This window comes from Aphelocoma coerulescens, chromosome 3, assembly GCF_041296385.1.
Source record: "Aphelocoma coerulescens isolate FSJ_1873_10779 chromosome 3, UR_Acoe_1.0, whole genome shotgun sequence".
Lineage (NCBI taxonomy): Eukaryota > Metazoa > Chordata > Aves > Passeriformes > Corvidae > Aphelocoma > Aphelocoma coerulescens.
The window spans coordinates 32,579,325-32,599,802 of NC_091016.1; the positions used below are offsets into that span (position 1 = coordinate 32,579,325).

General features: G+C 39.5%; 1 protein-coding gene across 3 annotated transcripts in view; it reads left to right on the forward strand.

The window, feature by feature from the left end:
• Positions 1-11: 11 nt before the first annotated feature.
• Positions 12-20,478, forward strand: part of CAMKMT (calmodulin-lysine N-methyltransferase) — a 217,280-nt gene continuing 196,813 nt past the window's right edge. For all 3 annotated transcript variants that reach the window (XM_069009756.1, XM_069009758.1, XM_069009757.1), the window contains exons 1-3: positions 12-577; positions 5,987-6,153; positions 14,961-15,025. In XM_069009756.1, coding sequence (XP_068865857.1) covers positions 479-577; positions 5,987-6,153; positions 14,961-15,025 — 331 coding nt within the window. In that variant the 5' untranslated portion in view covers positions 12-478. The remainder of the gene's footprint in view (positions 578-5,986; positions 6,154-14,960; positions 15,026-20,478) is intronic.

Consider the following 20,478-nt stretch of genomic DNA (forward strand, 5'->3'; position numbering starts at 1 on the left):
CCGCTCCCGCTCCCGCTCCCGCTCCCGCTCGCGCCGGGGCGGCCCGGGATGCGATGCCGGGCGGGCTCCCGGCGGGCGCTGCCCGTAACCGAGATGGCGGCAGCGCGCTTCAGCTGCCGCGGCGGGCGAGCGCAGCTGATGTCAGCGCCGGGACGCGGAGCCACGGCGGGCGGGCACGGTCCCTGGCGCGGCTTTCCTGGCTGGCTGCCGTGCCACACCCCGTCTCGTCCCCGGGCGCGGAGGCCACGGGCGACTTGCACTGAGGCGCGCCCCCGCCGTGCCGGGCCTGAAGAGCACCGCACTCCTCGGCCGCCGAGAGTAGCTCGGCGCTGCCCTTAACAAAGATGGCCGCGCCCCTCCTCCCGCTCCATCCCTAGCCCGGCCGGTCCCGCAGCCGCTGGATGCTCAGCGGCGCGTCCCCGCCGCCCAAGGCAGCGTTCCCTCCCGCCGCGCCAGCTTCCGGCGCTCCCGCCGCCGCATGGCCGAGGCTGCCGGCTCCCCGCGCCGCCCCGCCGCGGGCAGGTGCGAGGCGAGCGCTGCGGCGGCGGCTCGAGCCCGCTGGCGACTGCTCGGACAGGTAGGGGGAGCCCGCGGGCGGGAGGGGGCCGGCATGGCCGGGTGGGCGGTGGCGCAGCCTGAGGACAGCGCGGGGTCTCTCCCTGCTCCTTCGGGCCGGGCTGTGCCCCAGGCCGTGGTGCGGAGAATCCCGCGGGCGCGCGGAGCGCTGCCCGCACCCGTGAGAGGGAGGTTGCGAGCCTATGGTGGGTCATGTAAAGGTGCTTGTAGCAGTCTTCCTGGAAAAAATGATAATAATAAAAATATATACATGTATATACGCACCCATCGCTCTCTAAAGAGAGGGGAAGTGGAGGGGCAGGCACTGATCCCTTCACTGTCGTGACCGGTGACAGAACTTGAGGGAATGGCCTGAAGTAGTGTCAGGGGAGGTTTAGGTTGGATATTAGAAAAAGGTTCTTCACCCAGAGGGTGGCTGGGCACTGGAACAGGCTCCCCAGGGAAGTGCTCACAGCACCAGCCTGCCAGAGTTGAAGCACTTGGGCAATGCTCTCAGGCACATGGTGTGACTCTTGCAGTGTCCTGTGCAGGGCCAGGAGTTGGAGTCGATGGTCCTGGTGGGTTCCTTCCAACTCGGCTGATTCTATGATTTTATGGTTCTAAAGTGTGCCTTCAGTAGATCCCCAAAACTGCCCGTGGCCTGTGTTAAGGGAGGAGGACCAGCATCTTATTGGCACCCCACAGCCTGAGGGCACTTTGGGATTTTCAGGGCATAGTTTGACACCTTCCATCGATGCTGGTGGGGCTGGTTGTCGTAGCTGCCACCTCACTCTTACCCTTTGCTCCCTGCCCCCCAGACTGCCTTTCGTGGGGACCTGGGGCAAGACCCTGCTCACCTGGCATGAAAACTGCATTTTGCTGAGGGGCTGTGCCTGGAGGAGGGTGAGGAGGAAGAAGGGGCAAGCAGTGACGCCTGTACTGTGGTGAACAGCAGCTTCTCAGCTGCAGCCTTCCACACTGTTTTAGACCCTTTTGGAGCAGTGTGAGGTTGGAAAGGATTCCTCTGCAGATGAGCACAGGCATAAAGGTTTAAAACCCCTAGTCTGTTCCATTGTTTGTTATTGTTATGGGATGTGAAATTTACAGCCCTAGCTTGAGTGTTTGGTTCTGTGCAGATGGACATCTGGAGCTGCCTATGGACAGCTGTCCCTGAGAGGGTGGAGAGGTGGCACTGGGTCTGTGGTGGCAGCTGGCTTGGAAGGGGCACCTGGCTGCAGCTGGGTCACAGAGTGGGAAGCCTGAAGATGTCAATATTGCACTTTCTGTGTGCTTTTGGTTTCTAAATTTGCCGGTCCTGTTCAACAGGACCAACTTTTGTTTCCAAAGCAGGAAATGTCAAAGTTACTGGTAGGAATATCAGGTTTGTCTTTGTAGGTTTCTGTTCTAGCAGATTGTGTAAGCTGCACTCTGTGGCTATGCTAGCTGTTATTGCTTCTCAACATATACTGCCTTCGGCATATTTCTTCTCCTAAAATCATATTGTTTTCATAACAATAAAACGGGGTTGTGGAAGAGTGCATGTAGGTATTTGGGGAGAAGGCTTCTGTTTCTTTCTCAAACTACATGTATCTGTGACCTTTTCCTCTACAGATTCCCTTGGTTTTTCCATGTTCTTCAGCTTTTCTGTTGATTTTTGTATGGTACAATGAGCAAGGATCAATTTAATCTTACTGGTACATCTGAAGTAAAAATCAGTTATGTGCTTTATGCTACAGTGGTGCTCAGATCTATCTATGGATTGGAAGAAGGTATCAAGCTCCCTTTAAAGCCATTTTTAAAGGAGCACCGTCAAAGGGTTTCTTACAGTGCTTTTAAAAGTGCTTTTCATACTGCTTATAATAACGCCTTACATGAAATCAGTTCTGTGGTGTGTTTATGTATTGAATTTGCTTTCATTCAATGCACACACAGATTGATTTACTATGGTAAGGATGCTTGAGTGCATGCTCGCTGATTTAATTAAGAAAAAAAAGCCCTTTTATGAGGTATCCTATGAAGCTAGCATAAAGAATCAGGGGTTTGCATAATTACCTGTGTGTTCTTTATCAATGAAGTGTTTTATGTATGTACTAAGTTTGAAGTTTGGCAATATTTTTAAACTTAGCCTGTCAGAATCAAGAAAAGTATTTTTTGTATTTAAAAAAATGCTGAGGGAAGTTACCCATTTACTGTGCATTTGTAAATGGCTGGAGTAAGTTCTCTAAGGCTATGTTTTGAGCTCTGCCAGTCTCTGTGGCTGATGGTATTACCCAGTCCATGGTTTTCAGCAGGGAAGTTAGAGAAATAGGCATGCATTAGGTTCCTCCCTATATGCACATTTGCTCCCTATTGAAAGTTTCATGGACTCTATAAGCTTTATATGTTTATCCTGCCTGTTAACTTCCTCTTGCTCTTCTCACACAAGTCTCAGAATCACAGATTATGCTGAGCAGGAAAGGACCCACAAGGATCATCAAGTTCAGCTCCTGGCCCTGCACAGGACCATCCCCAAGAGTCACACCACGTGCCTGAGAGTATCTTGCTCACCTGACAATTACTTTTAAGTACTTTAACTTCCAGAACTGAAAAATAAAAGCTTAAGTGAGGACAGGCCAATGACATTTTTTTTTCCTGAGCAGAAGCACTTCTAAACCAATTTTTTCTCTCTTCCTGCACCTCTCTCTGTGAAGGGTGCCTGTGCTTCAGATCTTTTTCCATGTTTTTGTTAGTCTTGCGTTTGTAAATTGTTTACAGTTGGATAAAACAATTTGGTAAATAAATTATTTATAAAAAGAAATACTATAGTCCTATGGATGATATTTAGAGTGTAGTTACAGATTATGTTTGTGTAGAAACTTTCTTGCATGTACAAAATACCATGTTGCAGTCACTCCAGAGAACTGGCAGAGGTTTGTAGACCATGAGCTGTTATGGAATTTGGCTCTTAGTGCAACTAGGCCTAACACAAGGATATATACAGTTAAATACAGGGGATTTCAGGTGACTGCCTTTCTCCATGTTGTTTGCAGGAGATTCTTTTTTGATGAGATTCTTTTTTTTTTTTTTTTTAAGAGATATCAACCAGTTTTAGGTTTTATAAAGAGTCCTAAACATGATCCTAATACTGTGACTAAATACCAAGGGTGTTATAATTGAGATCTGTGATAATATTTTACCAGAATCTTTGTAGGAGACTGTTTGGTGATGAGTTAAGATAGGTTTGTCACCTTTTGTTTTTATCAGTGGATATCAGTGGATTCTGTAGCAGCAACCTAACTTTGTAGCTTGTTTAACACAGCTGTGGTCCTTTTTGGAACAGACTTGAGGAAAAAAAACCCTTTGATCCTTACGTAAAAAATACAGAGTTAGATATAAATAATGTAGCATACTCTCCCTTTGTGCTGTTTTCTCAGTAATATTTAGGGTTTTAAAAGATTTGACCTGCAGTTTTCAGATCTCAGACCACTTGATTTTTGTTTGAGGCTGTGGGAGAAATGTTCTTTTGAGTATTCAAATGCTCATGAAATTTTCTGCTAACTCAGAGAATGAATTTTACAGAGTGGCTATAAGATGTCTCTGTGCAACAAAAACTGAAAATAGAAAAGTGTTGCCACTGCTGGATTTTTTTTTCCTGTTAGTAATGGCTTGCTGTTGCTTTAAAGAAGTCCCCAGACAACACACTTTTCTGAAAATTAGGTCTTGCTGCTTTTCTTTAGTTGTCAGGATAGTCCATTTTGTTTTCAAGCACACAGCTATTACATGAAGGTCTTAATTTTGCTGGTCTTTTAATTTTGTTGTCCTGCTCTGGTTTTTTTGCGTTTTCCTTCATGTGTGTATTTTTCTCACGTGTTACAGAAGTAGTGTGGACAGCACCCAGACATTTCTAAAACTTTATGGAAAATGCTTGTGCCTTTCATATGCTGAGACCTGCTGATGAAAATAGCTCCAAAAGCAGTAAGCCTGATACCTCAGACCTGCTGTTAGAAACCAACAGTGTAGCAAATACAATTGTTCTGCTCACATATGTAGTACTTCCAAATATCCTGCAAAATAATAGGTCATGGCCCCAAATTGCAAGGCTGTTAAATGTGAGTGCATTTTCAGTTAAAGCATGTCAACACAGGTTGGGTACAGCAAAAAAAATCACTGACCCATGATTTTTTTTTGTACACATCCTGTATGCAAAGCTTCTATTTCAAGTTTCATAATTCTGGAGAGCTGTTTCTCATTTGATTTATCTCTAGTTGGCAAAAACTTGTAAATTGCAGTGCTGTCCTACTCAATGGAGCTATTTCTTGTACCTCTATCAATTTATAGTGATGAGTTTATTTTCTGCTCTGGTTTTTTTTAATCCATCACTGGGGACTGCATATGCACCTTAATTTTAAAAATGCAATGACAATTATTTATGTATTCTCTCCAATGTTAGGAGAAAGAAGTTAAATCCAGGACACCTCTCCTTCCACATCACTGCCCTAAGGAATAAGTCTTTTTGTCTGGCATGGAAATGCTGGCAATCATCTGAGCAATGGCACAGCTCAAACCAGATGAGTGCTGGGTTTTCCTGCACAGAGGGGTTGACACCTCACTCCCTGAAGATGGTTGAGTGGAGCAGACTATGCAGGACAGAGACCCCACGTTTTCGCTTTCCTGAACATGTGTTTTAATCATTTTCGAAATGCAAACGACATTATGTCTCTGTCTTGAATTCACCAGTCTCTTAGCACTGAAGTTGGTGCTGTCAGAGTGTTTTGGGGCTCACCTGAAGTCTGGCTCATGTGTCAGTCCCCTTATGGGGGCCTGGGGAATTCACAGTTGTGGTGTCTGAAAGTCAGAGGCCTGGGACAGGTAGCAATTTTCTTGACTTGGGCAACTTTGGCAGCATCTCTGCAAGTGTGTAGCAGAAGCCTTGTAGGCTAGGAAGGAACACACAGCAGTGTGCCAGGGGAGCACTCAGGCACCTGAAGATCATGTTTTGGGTTTGTAATTTAAATTCTACAAGAGATACCCTTGTTGTTGTTGTTGGGGTTTTTTCCCCCCTCTATAGGGACAGTGAGTGAGACAGAAATTGCTTAGGGAGGGCACTGCTTGGGCTGTGAAACTTGGTAAAATGAGAGGAGAGGGGAGAACCCAGTTTGCTCCTCTGATTTTTGCATGGGTTTGTTGGAACGTGAGTTTAAAAAAGCAACTTTGTGTATTTCTAAACACAGTACATTTGCTTTACTGTTATTGAGACAAAATTCCTAACTTGTTCTCTTGACCCCTACCATCAATACCACTGTATTTTGTTCAGGGCTGACATACTTGGTTATTCATAATTGCTAGCTGATAGCATAGCCATTATGGTTTGCTTCTTCACTTAAATAGGCATGGGTTTGTTCTTTTCTTGGAAGTTTTATTGTTAATGTTTAATTTGTTTTTCATTTCAAAGGTTCTGAGGAAAAAGCACTTGAAAGATGTGCATCTCCAACAAGTATCTGTAAGAAGGTTTGCATCGTTCAATCTCTTTTCAATAGAAGACCAGAATACAGAAGAGGAAACTGGGACCTGGGTTCAGTATAGAAGCATCTTTTATCCCAAGTACAGTGTCTCCTTAAGGTAACCATAATTTAAGTTTTAAGTACTTTCTAAGATCTTGAATAGGCCTCAGATATAAAACTCATTAGTCATTCTTCCAGTGTTTTGTGTAACTAGGGCATAGTTTACAAATAAACTGGTAAATGTTATTTTTAGTTGTTTGTTACAGTAAGCAGCCTTGTCTGACTCTTTTTTCTGGTACATTCTACTGAAGTGGCAGAGCTTGAGTGAAAATACTGATGCTTGTAGCTAAAAAATAATGCAAATATGAGCATTTATTTTATATTTTAATAGCTTTCTGTTTTGACATTCTTCAGCTATAAATAAGATATAAAAAAACCTGAACAGAATTATTTATAGTCTTTATAAAAAATTTTATGACATGATGTTATTAATGATGTTCTAAAAGGGTTTTGGTAATGATCTATATTTTATTCGGTTTTCTTCTTAGTGGTTCTTGTAAAACTCAATGATAATTTGGAAGCTGGTTTTCAAAACAAAAGGATAAAAAAATTTCTTCTTCCTACAAAATAATATATACTTAATGAAGTAATCTTTTTTATATTAGGGCAGGTCATTTGTATTAAAGAAATTGACAATAAAAAAGTCCATGCACAAATAAACCCACAGAAACCTGACTTACCCCCCAAAAAACCCTCTGAAGGAATGAAAGTGAATTCTCAGTAGCTTTCTTTATAACTCCCATTCATTGCTATGTTTGTGGGATTTTGGTTTTGTTTTTCTTTTCCTTTCTCTTGCTTTGGTCTTCTTTTCCATATTCTGTTTTCCATGCGTGTGTTTACTCTACTTGGTTTGCCTCAGCAGGTTTGCTGCAGTAATTAAGAATCCCTGAATTGATATTTGTTCTGCAGCTTCTACTTAGCTCTCTGAAGGTGGAGGATTTTGCATTCTCTGCACAGTGGAAGATGTTCTGGAGAGCCCAAATCAAAAAGTGCATTTTTGTTTACCTGGGACTTTAAATTAAAGTCAATCTTAGAAATTAATATCTAACACAAACAAGTGGCCATCGTTAAACTGCGAAATTTTTGCAAGGTTTTAAAATGAACCAATGAGAAAAAACCAAACCATACTAAAGGAGCCCCACAACACTGCATGCAGATAATTTTAAATTTGCATCTGGATATAAAATCAAGAACAAAATTCTTTAGAGCTTTATAAAGTTTTAATTTTCCATTTTCCAAGCTTACGCTCATTGATGTTAAAAGGGTTCAAAAGGAAACTTTTCCATTAGAAAACTGCTGTTTTTAATAGGAGTAGGTGCAGTGTTTTTCCATGTATAGACTTTTCCTGTAAACCACCAGCAAATGCTGTGGACTAATTCAAACACTGACAGTCTACATAATGCCTTTGTGCAGTGTCCCTATTCCTTGTTTCTAGGTCTTCAGAGGCACATTGGGGGTAGGAAACACCAGGTGTCTAGGGAGTATTTGGGCTGAACAAGGCTGCAGTCCCTGACAGTGCAGCATTGAACTCTAGTTCACTGCCATGGGTTGCAACACTGTCCCTTACTTGATTTACTTGCTCTGGAGTTTTAAGGTAGGAGATGAGCTAAGGTTCACCTGTGCTGGTAGTACAAAAGTCAAGGGAATGTCAGACTGATCCTGCTCTGACATTTGATAGTTGTGTACTTCTGTTTCCACCACTTTCTATGCCATCATTTTATTTGGTATTATTTGCCTAATAGTAGTTTCACTGATTATAGGACACAGCTGAACTATAGCCTATGAACAAACATGTTTATTTGTGCATTATTTTATTATGTTTCTTTAATCTTGTTCAGTGGAAATGTATAGTTTCTGTGCTGGAGCAGGCTCACACTGCCTTTCAAAAATTGAATATTGAAGAGAATAGGGACATTGTCTTCTGGTGGGGATATTTATTTTATGTTTTCCCTGCATTTTGTTTCTTTCCAAAAGATATTCAGTGACCTCTCAAAATGGTAATCACTGATCATTTTAGGAATAATGATCAGAACTTGCTTAGTCTTACACTTCTGTATTAAAATGTTTTCTCCACTCTGAGGCAGTGACAATAGATAGAGTATACTTATTATTTCAGAATATTGCAGGAGGTGAAGAAGAGAAGGAGAAAATACCGTGTTTTTTTGCCAGGAACAAAGTATAAATAGACTGCAACAAAATCAACTTTACCATGAGTCCGTGTTGAATGAAGTCTCTTCCCTGGTTTTGCAGAAGCAGTAATTTAGGGGATAACATAACATTTAACATACATAACAGAGCAACAGTTCTCCTTGCTGAAACTTACATATCTAGAAGATAAGAAATCTTGGAGTAAGTGTTTTTGGATCTTTGAGAACTGACCACGTGTTGGAAACTTAAGGATTCTCTGTATGTCTGACAGTCTTCCCTTGGTTCTTCTCCGTCCACTGGAAAAATATTATTTATAACAATATTAAACAGCAGAAACAACTTTAGCAAGTTAACAAGAGCATATTATTAACAATAACCTCAGTCAGGTACATCCAGAACAGCATGCATGAATAGGAGAGCCTTTTTATATCTTTTTATCAGGAAAAAAAATGTTGCTATGGCCCCTCTAAAATCTTGACAAAAGTGCTTTTGAATTTCCATCTACATTTGTTTTCCTTGTGCATTAACATCTTCTTGGAAAAGCTCATTGCATATGTTCGATGTTAAAAGGGTTGTCAGCTAATATCTTGACAAGGCTAAATACTTAAGAAAGTTCATAAGGTTGTTAGTGGCTTTTGGCAAAGAGTATAAAGGTCAAGCTATATCAGTTCAAGGGCTATCAAAACTGATCAAATTGTGTATTCAGATATGCTATGACCTAGCTGGAATTACTGCTCCAGAGGGGCTTGGTTCCAGTTTGTCAGGCAAATAGAAGCTTTTGTAGGAACTACCAGTCATGTGCATGCTTTTCTGAATTTTGTTATTTTTGCTATTTCTCTAAGTAAACTCAGGCTGGATTCACATCTCAGAAAGAAGAGCTTATGCCATGTTTTTCTGTTGCTAGTTTATTTTTTCACATCATTCTTAATAACAAATCTTCCAAAGCAGAAAGTCAGAAGCCCCAATATACGACAGTTTTCAGCTTAAAAATTTTAAGCTAAATTCAGGTGCCATTTTGAATAGATGCTTGAAGTGGAACATCATCGACTCATTTAAAAAATCCTCATAACTCTTCTGGTTAAACAGTGATCTCCAGTGTGCTTAAGAAAATGTAGGTTCATAACACATGGTGGAAAGTGGTCTCTTGAGCTTTGTTTAGTTACTAAGTTGCTTCACAGTAGCTCTGGGGTATCAAAAGGAGTGTCTGATGAGTGTGGGGTTTTGTTAGCAGTGAAAGTGTGTCAAAATGAAATTTCTTGTGTTAGAATCCAAAACCTCATTTGATTAGTGTAGTCTCATCTGGATTTGTATTGTACTTGATGTTCCTACACACTACATCCTTGTCTTGATGATGTTAATTGAGCTTTAGCTTTCCTGACCTGAACCCTGGATGCTCAGACAATTTCCGTGTGTTCCTCATGAGCTACTTGACTTTGCTTCCACACTCTGTAGGTTTCTTTTTTGTGTTTGAATTTGTCCAGGAGCATCTTGTTCATCCACATAGGCCTCCTGGCTTTCTTGTCTGACTTCCTCTTGGTCAGGATGCGTTGCTCCAGAGGTGATCCTTGGATATTAACCACTTTCTTGGGCCCCTCTTCCCTCCAGGACTTTATCCCATTGTATTCTACCAAACAGATCCCTGAAGAGGCCAAAGTCCGCTCTCCAGAAGTCCAGGGTAGCAAGCTTGTTGTGCACCCTTCTTGCTGCTCCGAGGATCTCAAACTCTGCCATTTCATGGTCATGGCTGCCAAGGCTTCCTTGGACATTCACGTTTCCCACCAGCCCCTCCTTGTTGGAGAGAACAGCATAGCACCTCTCTTTGTTGGTGCCTCTTGAAAAAAAGAAGCATTTCAGGAACCTCCAGAAATTTTTATGCCCTGCTGTGTTGTCCCTCCAGCAGACATTGGGGTGTTTGAAGCTTCCCATGAAGACCAGGGCTTGTGAGTGCAAGGCTGCTCCTCTCTCTGTCTGTAGAGGCTTCATCTACTTGGTCTTCCTGTAGCAAACCCCCAGTATAATGTCAGCAGTCCCTGCCCTCCCTTTAATCCTGACCCATAAGCTCTCAGTTGGCTCCTCATCCATCCCCAGGGGAGCTCCAAGCACTCCAGCTTGACATAGACAGCACCACTGTTTCCACATCTCCCCTGTGTTTTTATTCATAGAACTTTCAGGTGTATTTGTTGGCTTTTTTCAAGTTCTGTTTAACTGTGGCAGTATTTCATTTTGATGTTAAAATCTTATGCATGTGCTGAATATGTATTTTCTTAGGGATAGGAAGACATATAGTAAGTAAATAGAACTATTTAAAAATATTTATTTAATACTGCCTTTCTAAATCCTTCTATTCTTAGTCAGGAATGTGCTTTTAATTTTGAATTTTGTACTAATAATTTTAGCAATGAAGTGATTATAGATCATAAAGATGCAATGTCTCACTGTAGAGATGGTGCCTGCCTTTTAGACAGGAACATTATTCTTTTATTTGAGTTAAAAAGGAGCAATCAATATCTTCAAATGTTCTATTTCAGGATATGGATTTGCTTTTAAATGGGAGTCTCATTTTAAGAAAACAGTGAAGAAATAAGTTATTTCTCTGGTAAAATATTTTCCATTGATCAGTCATTTGCTGTTTCAAATACTAAAGTGCAGAACTGAAAAGAACAATGTCAGCAGTTTACAGGAAGGGTTAAATCTTTGTATAAGGTGTTAAGTGTACTGTGCAAGATGTCATGTCTTTATTCTGAATATGAATTAACCTTTAGATAAAAATATGACAGAAACTATTAGATGATTCTAGACCTATGGTTTAGAAATGAGGGGCATGCACAGACACTACTTGTATGTGGCAAGTAGTGTGTTAGAAGATGATATAGGACTGAATTCCATTGGCCATTCCTCTTGTATATTTCTGCTAATAACATTTTGAATTTTTAATGGCTTTTTATTTTAGGGATAGAGATCAAAAAAAATGAAGTGGATTTCAAGGAATATTGCCTACTTCTTATAGACAATTTATGTGGATATGACAAATTGCTTTCTTCTTTTATTTCATGCTAAGAGACAATGTGTGAATTTAGCAGCGTAAAGGGTTGGCCCCAGGAGCTGGAAATGGAGGAGAGAGATGAAAAGTGATTTGGCAACGTAATTCTTTTGTTCACTGATCAATCTATGACTGTTCCATCATATTGCCCAAGATATGTGAATTTGTAAAAAGAATTGTAGTCAAAGAAGCTTTGTTTTTGGTTTCTTGCTGTATTAAGCTGTGATCTAGAACTGGAATGAAAGAGAACTTGACTTGTTTTGCTGTACTCTGGCCCAGAAAGAACATCTGATCAGATAGCAACGTCTGCAGATAACTCTGAGGTTCTTAGTGGGCCACAGTGACAATTGGTGGTGATATTCACCAAGCCTGTTTGTAAAGTACCCTTAACAGAAACATTTTACCACTATCCCATCTTTCATTTTTCACAAATATACTTTTGTGTGTAGGTTAATAGTGTATGGAGATGTGTTGTGTTTGGTTTTTTCCCTTTTCAATATTACATGGAAATGTATTCTTAGTTTTTGTAGGTTTTTAAAGTGTATACAGGCATGTACTTACTTGTATTATTTTTTGTCGCTCAGTATAAGAATGAAATAAAAGAAAAGAAGGAACTTACTTTTGTTTCATTATGGCTCATGAAAAGCATACCTTAATAGGGACCTACTGAAGGATTTTTTTTTTTTGTACTATCCATAGCTATTTTTATATACAGGTAAAAGTCTGCCACTTGTGTTACCTGAATTGGAGAGGAAGGAGCATTGATATATTTAAAGATTGATCTCACTCTCTCTGACTTCATACAAAGTTGATTTATTTGTAGTCCAGAATAAGGAATTCTGCTTTGCTTTGTATCAGGAGAAACATGAGTTGAATTAGTTTATTGTTCATAGATTTGTCTTCTATTACTCACTGCCTCAGCCACAGAATTTTTTGTGTATTGTACCTTGAAGACTTATTATAAGAACACTGTGAATCAGATTAACCATGCCAGCCTGAAACTCACTTTTTCCATGATGCTTACTTGTGCTCATTTGAAGTAATTTGCTGATCTCAGCCATGAGAGCTTTGAACTTCTTTGAAGTTCTTTGAACTGTATGACATCCATGACATGTTCTAAAGCACCGAATACTAATGTTCTTCTATATTTTGAGATCTCTGTAGAAATTTATGGGAATTTAAGGGCTGGGGTTTAATCCCAAGATTCTGTGATTCCTTTCCTTGACTCATAATTCAGTGCACGTGACACTTAAGACTCTACTTGTTTGTCAGCTGCACTGTGGAAAGCTGTGATTGTGACAGGCATTCATGGAAACCAGATGTGATGTATCTTGGCAGTTTTCTGTGGGTTTGGTGATGGAGGAGCAGCTGATGGGATGGGACAGTGAAGCAGCAGCTGTTTCAGAACTGCTGAGGATGTACGTGCAGAGCAGTGGATCCCAAACTAGAAGCTCTGTTTTTTAGGTGCAGGACTGAGTAGCACAATATTTATGGCAGAATTTGGGGTTAGAGAATACCTGTATTTACATGTGCATGTAACTTTTATTCTGTGACTAAAGCCTGTTATGGAAAAGAGTTGGGGAATAGCTGGTGCAGAGTTTGTCTGCAGGCTCCATGAGTACAGATCTCCAAATGGAGAAACATGGCTATTGCTGTTTGGAAATGTGTTTTCCTGAGCTCTCCCTTTCACAAGTAGATCAGCTCTTGGCATGTTGCTTTCCTCAGTCCTTAAACTTTGTCAATAAGAGATTATGCTCAATTCTTCAATTTTTGGTTTCCACAAATTTTAAGCAGTTTTGGCCAGTGCTGTGGTTTTATCATTTCTCCTTTTTGTGTTTGCCTACCTTTTGACCCTTAAGTATGTAAATTGTATATTTTCTAGACCAGGACACTTCACTTCTGTTTTTCTTTCTTCATTCTGTTGAACTCCCGGTACTAGATTATTAAATTTTTCATCCTTACCTTTGTTTGCTTCACTTGGAGAGTTACACGATAACCTTTATATATGAACTATGTACATAAAGAAATTTGGGGGAGGGAGAAACCAAAACATGTTATCCCAAGACTACCCTGCATGCCAACAGAGATTAAAATATTTCTTTACTTCCTCAGCATCTCCCTTCCCCCATCTTACATTCAATTAGAGATGAGACATTCACAGCTGTTTGAGAGCCCCCAACAGCCCCAGACACATGCAGAGTTACAGAGTTTATAGGGTTCTGAGGAGTCAGCAGGGGAGAGTTTAAAGTGTAGCTCTGTGGTTGGCAGAACTACCAATCCTATCTCCTTTCTTGTCACTTCCCTTGCACTAACTCTGTTGCATTGGTTGTCCAATTGGATAGAAAACAAACTTGCAAAAAAGAAGTACATTAAAAATCCACATGATCCATCAGCATTCTTGTAGACTTCCACTTCAAAGAAGGAATGTAATTTTGGTTTGTTTTTATGTAGCTGGGAGAAGAGCATTAATGTCCAGTTGAATCTTTTATAATATCTCTCATATATTTATTTGTCCCTGCTGATATGCTCAGTTCCGTTTGTTAACTTGATTTCCATTTGATTTTCATTTTTTTAAGAATTTGTCCAGTTGCTGCTTGGTGCTTCTCAAAATTTAACATGTTAATGTTTCTTTATATAATGCTTATGCTATCGGAAGCTATAAATAGTGGGTTTTTCACAATAAATATACAATTTCTAGTTTGCAAAAAGGTTGAATTTTTTTTTTTCCATTCTTGAAGCAATCTTCCTTCAGGAAAGAACAGCTGAGAGAATGAGAACTAATTTTGTAGGTGCTAAAATTCTTTGATTTATTGCTTTTTTTTTTTCAGTGTTTCAAATCAGTGTGTTCCCAAACAGCCTTATAAGATACATTTGAAACATTATTAAAACCCTTTCTAGATTTTCTTCAATGCATTTCCAAAACAGCTATGTAATCTGATTGTTCTAAAGTGTAAGACTAATATTTTGTTCATTTTGGGCTTAGATTAGTTTGGAATATTTAAAACAAGATTAGATGCTTTTTTATGTGTGTGTCACTGCACATTTAAAGGCAAATCTTAGGTAAATTTTATTCAATTTTGGTGCTTATTCTTTCTGCTGCTGTCAGTGTTTTGCTCACTGCATTCTAAAATTTGCAGTTGGTGTATGAAATTTAGGTAATGAATTTATTATCCCCACTTTTGAATGTTTATTTCATATGGGTTATGCAAATGTAAAACCAAAGAAAATGCAGTTCACTGAACACATTAATCAGTTTCATCATTCGCATTAATTTAATTAAGTGTTCTTGATTTTGTGGGAGAAAATAGGAACGTGCATACAGCTGCTGTTCAAAAATACTCTTTGGGTTTTCTCTTTTAAAGAAATTGCTTTACCAAAGTTCCTCCTTTCATCTGTGTGACTTCCACAACTAAATAAAAATTGATGCTTCTTGGAAACGTTTTCCTCTTGATAGTAGTTTCTGAGAAACATTCCTCCTGATCCATGGATTTCCGTGCTGGGACTTTGGTGATTGTCCCCTTGTTTTCCCCCTGGTGGCTACAGTAGTACCTGTTTGCTACTTCACTGTGAAATGGGCTGGTGAGAAGTGCATGCATACAGTAAATCTCTTTTTTGAAGATGGGGATTTTTGGGATGGTTTATGTGTCAGTAAAGTCACTATTTATGTTTTCTTCCAGATTTCACAATGGCCTCTTAAATGTTAAAGACGTTCTGACAAGTTTTGACAACACAGGGAATGTCTGTAAGTCACTGTTTATCTAAATACAGTACTGTTGATAGAAGTCTAACTGTACCAATATAAAACACGTCTGTATGAGCCCTCAATAACCATTCCATTTAGCTGGGAAACTCCATTACTGTGGTCAGAGGTACCGTAGCATTAGTTTTATGTAGCACAGCTACATAAACCGTAAGTCCTCCCAGTGCAGGTTAGTTTTGGTTCTGTGGCTGTGGTGGGAACATTAGAGTAACTGGACTGGATTGAACAAAACATTAGTTTAGCCCATTGATTTGTGTTGGCCAGTGGCCAGCAGTGGCTGTGTGAGGAACAGCAGTGCAGGAACATGGGTAGCAATCAGGGATACTTCTAGCTTGGAGAGGACTAACTTGAACCACAGAAACACAAAAGAAAGCACTCAGTCAAGTTGTGAAATTCCTCCCTACAGAATTTGGATCCTAAATCCTAAACCCTACAGGTTTGGATCCTAAAACATGAAATAAATTCAAGAAGCAAAGGGGAAAAAATTGTGCAAGAAAAATTCACTGTGGCTATTAAATATAAAGCCACCACTTATGGCTTAGGAAGTGCTGGGTGTTAGGAGAGTTAATGGGGCAGTAGGATGATATGTTTGTCCTGATCTTTCACTCTTGTCTAAGCATCAGTTACTGGCTGCATTAACCTGAGGCAAGATGAGCTCTAAGTGGGCCATCAATGTCTGACCCAGTATGGCTCTGCTTCAATATACTTATTAATAAAATTATCTGTGCTATTAATGGAATTGAATTATAAAATTGTGGTAGACCATGGAAACAAAGCTGAGCAAAAATATTGAAACATTTTTGATGTGATGAGTAATTACTGTTCTATAATTAACATTTAGAGATATACATATAATTCTTGTTTGGTTATTGTGCCTTATCTTTCATGTTGGTTTGTTTGTTTTCGAACAAGCAAACTGATAGAATAAAGTTGGTAAAGTTTGCCAGATAGTCAAGAAATATGCACATATTTCCTCCTCCTTATCAAGCCAAAGATATAGAAACTGTTCTGATATATACGTGTTTTATCTCAAAATTCCACTCTTAGTATTCCAATATGTTTCAATAAACATTAGTTCATTATATAACAACTTGAGCATTTATTTTCAACAGCAGAGAAAATACTTTGTGTGTGTTTGTGTCTGAAAATGCTTCAGGTAATGAGTCAGGACAGTGTAATATGGTAACAGGATTTCTTGCTCTTTGTTCTTTGTGTGGATACTGTGATTGTGCTCAATCTACACAGATTTCCTTGTTAACACAAATAGTTTACTCTGCTATAGTTTTCCTATGCTTTCCTGTTGATAGATGTGCTGTCAGCTCTTCTGTTAACTTTTTACAGTGTTTCAGCTACTCTTATTGATTGCAGATGGTAGAACAAGACTTACCCTCTAACAGGCACACCACCAGTGCTAACACAGGAGTAATAAGACATCTGTAGTTCTTCTCACTGTTTCTCTGTTTATACAAAGATTCACATTTGTCCTTTTGGATTCAGAATTGCTTTGAGGGTTCATGCTGTGCTATTATATATAGCATTTGCCAAGTCATTTCCAGATTCACTGCTTCCCCATTTTTAAATGTCTTTGTCTGCAAGTGTCTGTCTGTATTGATCTACATATTACTGATTTATGCCTGTTTTACTATGCACTCTAGATTACACTCTACTAGGGTGACTGTAAAATTATTATCTTCTGGCAGCATGCAGTACTGGCTTGGAGTGTAATAATCACACTTTTTTGATACCACCTGTATGGAATAAATGTTCTCAGTATTCAAGCCAGAGTAACTATGTGTGTGTCACATCATCATAGTAAAGCTCCCCCAACTGTGTGTGACCCAACTGCTCTATTTGGGTCATACCTGACAGGATTTCTGCACACTCCCATTATCCCTTAATTTGAACTGGCTCTTTCTTTGATCTTTTCCTGTGTATTTCTTGACTCTCTTTGTGTTAACCCACTGTGGCTCAGTTCAGTTCACTGTGGAAATGATGGGGGTGTTGTGTTGCCTCCTTTTACTCCCAGAGGTACCTACTGTTGTATTTCTAAAATTAGGTTGACTGTTTTTTACAATTGCTGTAGTGTTCTACAAGAACTTTTTATTATCAAATCATAATCTACTCTAAAATTAACCCCAGATATTTCTGAAATGGTCTTTGACAGTATCGTATTATTTCTCCTAATACTAATGGAGCTAGTGAGATCTGAATGTGCTGTCACAGCAGTGTGCTCTGTGAGGGGGATGTACTGAAGAATTACAGAGTTCAGTGTTCTTTTGGGACACACGGCATAGCCAGCATTTATTTACTGGCCACTAAACTTCACTTAAACGACTTGGACTGAGTTACCAGAAAACAGGGAAATGTCACAGCATGCTGTGTGTTTGTTTTGGCTGCCATACTGAATATTTATCAGCAAGATTAGTGTTTGTTCTAGAAATTATTAGATTATGAAATAATTTTGTATTAAACAGATTAGCTTTTGGAAAAACTGTATTTTGTTTTTAAACATAATAATTAGTTTCAAATAATATGGTTTGTGTGGTTTTGGGGGGGGAGGAGTTTTTGTTTCTTCTAGTAAGTACTTTTTGTTGAAACAAGCTCTTTCAGGGAGTGTTTCTATGGTCTTTCTGTTTCACATTTTGATCTCTGTGCTTATGGTCTTTGACAGCCACATCACTGTACACCATCAAAAGAAAAGTGGTAGAGCAGACTCCAGATAATACTACTGTCTCTATACTCCCAGTAGGTATCAACTCAGTACAAGATGTGCCACTAGCTGGCAGCATTATATAAAATATCAATAAGCAGCTTTTGAGGAATATTTGTGACTGCTTCTAAAAGTTCTGCCTTACACCAGAAAAATTTCAGGATAGAAGTGGAGCCAACTGAAGTAGCTGTCAATGGTGTATTGCAGGGTCCCAACTGTTAACTCTGAAAATTGCCTCTGCACAATGGCTCGTTCAAATTTTGTATTTGTATACCTACACTTGTATTCTGTCTTTTTCTAAAAGATTTCTGGAGATGCATTTACACTGTAGGATTGCCACTACATGAATGAAATGAATGAAAATTCACACTACAAGTTGCAACGAGTTTTCACTTTCTCAGAAAAATGTGGAAGTTTTTTTCTCTCTGCTCATCCTTTCTGGGAGAGTGGTTTCCACATGAAAACTCTAAATGAATTGTACACACAGACAGGATACAGTGCAGTGCTAAATGCACCTCATTCAGCTTTAATTCTGTGCATAAACAGGAGGCAGGGAAAAGAGGACTGGAATGAAGGAAAGGATCAGTCTGTTCGTTTAGACAACAATATGCCATCTGTTAAAAAGAGGGTACAACCTGACACCATCTCTAGTCCTGAGATTGTCCTTTAAAAGAACTGATGGATCCCAGGCAAAAGGTTTGGTGGTGGCATTGTGGGATAGCATCAGCTGGCCCCTGGAACCACATGCCACACTCAACCTGGCAGAAGAAATCTCCCAAAAATTAAGGAAAATTCTGCAAGGATGAGCTTTTAAGAGTGTCTCCTTCCCTTGACCTTCCAAGTGAGGGAAGGCAATTACAAATGAAGTGCTTATATGATTATATCCCTGAAGTAATCATTGCAGATTATGTAAGCATTTAGATTTAGTGAAATGATCAGGGGCCTGTCTACTATTTTCCCCTACTCTAAGCAAGCTACAGGCTGTGTAAAGGAGAATTTAAAGAAGTGAAATACAGCATATTTTCATATTTTCATCTATTATGTTTTCATCTGGTGTTACCACAGAAGCATGATATTGCAGAATGCTCAAGTAGTATAAAGTGGAAAATATATTGTATGTAATAGCAAAACGTTTTCCTGTAAACTGCACATAGCATTAGTTAATAATGTAACCATTTTCAAGAAACATGTTCGACACGTATTCATTTTATTTTCTCTTTGGCTGAGTGTACAATTGTATGTTTTAGAACTAAAAGAGCAGCAGAGGGTGCTACAGTTACAGAGCTACCCAGGCACACACTCCAAAATTGTTGCTCCTGCAGGCAAGTGGATCCTGGAAATGCTTAAGCTTTTCATTTGGAATAGATGTAAACAGGATAATTTTAAATTCTGTTGCCTTTGTTTATAGAGGAAAACAGGTCATCTATGGGAAATCCAGGAAAAGTAGAATTACATACTCACTTTTTTCTTGATTTTTTTTAATAGTTTAATTGGTGGAAAATGTTGCCTAATTTCATGAAAATATGGTGTCTGGAAATAGCTACTGTTACAAAACGCTCAACGTCTTTAGAACTATTTTTGTTAATGCTAATTTTACATTTAGGAGTCCCAGTCTCTGCAACAAGTTTTTTTGGAAAAATTTGTTGTTTGTTTGGGGATGTTTTATTATATGTTTCCCAAATAAATAAGCCAGCTAAATTGAAGAATATTTTTGCCCTTCATATAATATTTTTCATGAAAATAACATGAGAGAAGGATTTTTACTTAAATTTCAAGTTAACATCGAGGTTTTGGGGAAGCACAAATCAAGGGGGAAACAAAGAAATAAATTATTTTTCTCCTTTTAGTTTTCACTCCTTTTTTTTCAGTTTATACTTAGTCAAAACTGCTAATTATACAACTTTAAAAAATGTACTTAAGAAAAATGTTTAAAAATCTACTTTAAAACAAAGAACCATTTCTTCTTTCCTCCATTCTCTCAAATAACTAAAGCAAGAGGTATATCTTCTTTCTGGTAGTATATGAGGATGGGTTTAGAGAGCTGCTTGTTTCTTCAGAGCTCTCACTGTGTGCCTCAGATACCTGAGCTCCTCAATGGAGATATGATGGCAGCTACTGAATGATCATGCTTGGAAGGATAGATGCTGTAAAGTTACCTAGGGAAAATCACCAGATGACATCCTTTATGGCAGCTGTATTTCATGTAATGTTCCCTAGAATCAACCAGGGAGCAGAGTGCAGTTTTCAGGTGCTGCTGTGGAAGTTTCCCATGTTGTTTTGAGTAAGCATCTGGTTATCCGTGGTGAAAAGCCTGCCAGCTGGAATATGCTTTCTGCCTCTCCGTGCCTCTGTCGGTATTCTCACCTGAAGAAACTGCCACCCGTTGTCCTCTGAGCCTTCTCTCTTTCCTCTGGTGTGGCAGTTTGAAATTATTTACAGTGTCAGAACCTCAGAGCCCCTTGAAAGTCTTCAGCAAAAAATAAATTGTCTGGAAGAGTGTTAGAATAGCAACGATACATGTCGTTTTGAATGAAATATTGTATTTATGATACCTACAATTTACTATTCACTATGCAGCTTCCTTTTAAATAAAACATTTCATGATCAGGGTTAAGAAAAACCAGCTGTTTCCTCCCTCCCTCCTCCATCCAATTCACTTCAATGATTCAGTTTACAGCATCATACCAAGCAGTCACATTGACATAACCGACACAAGGCGTATGGA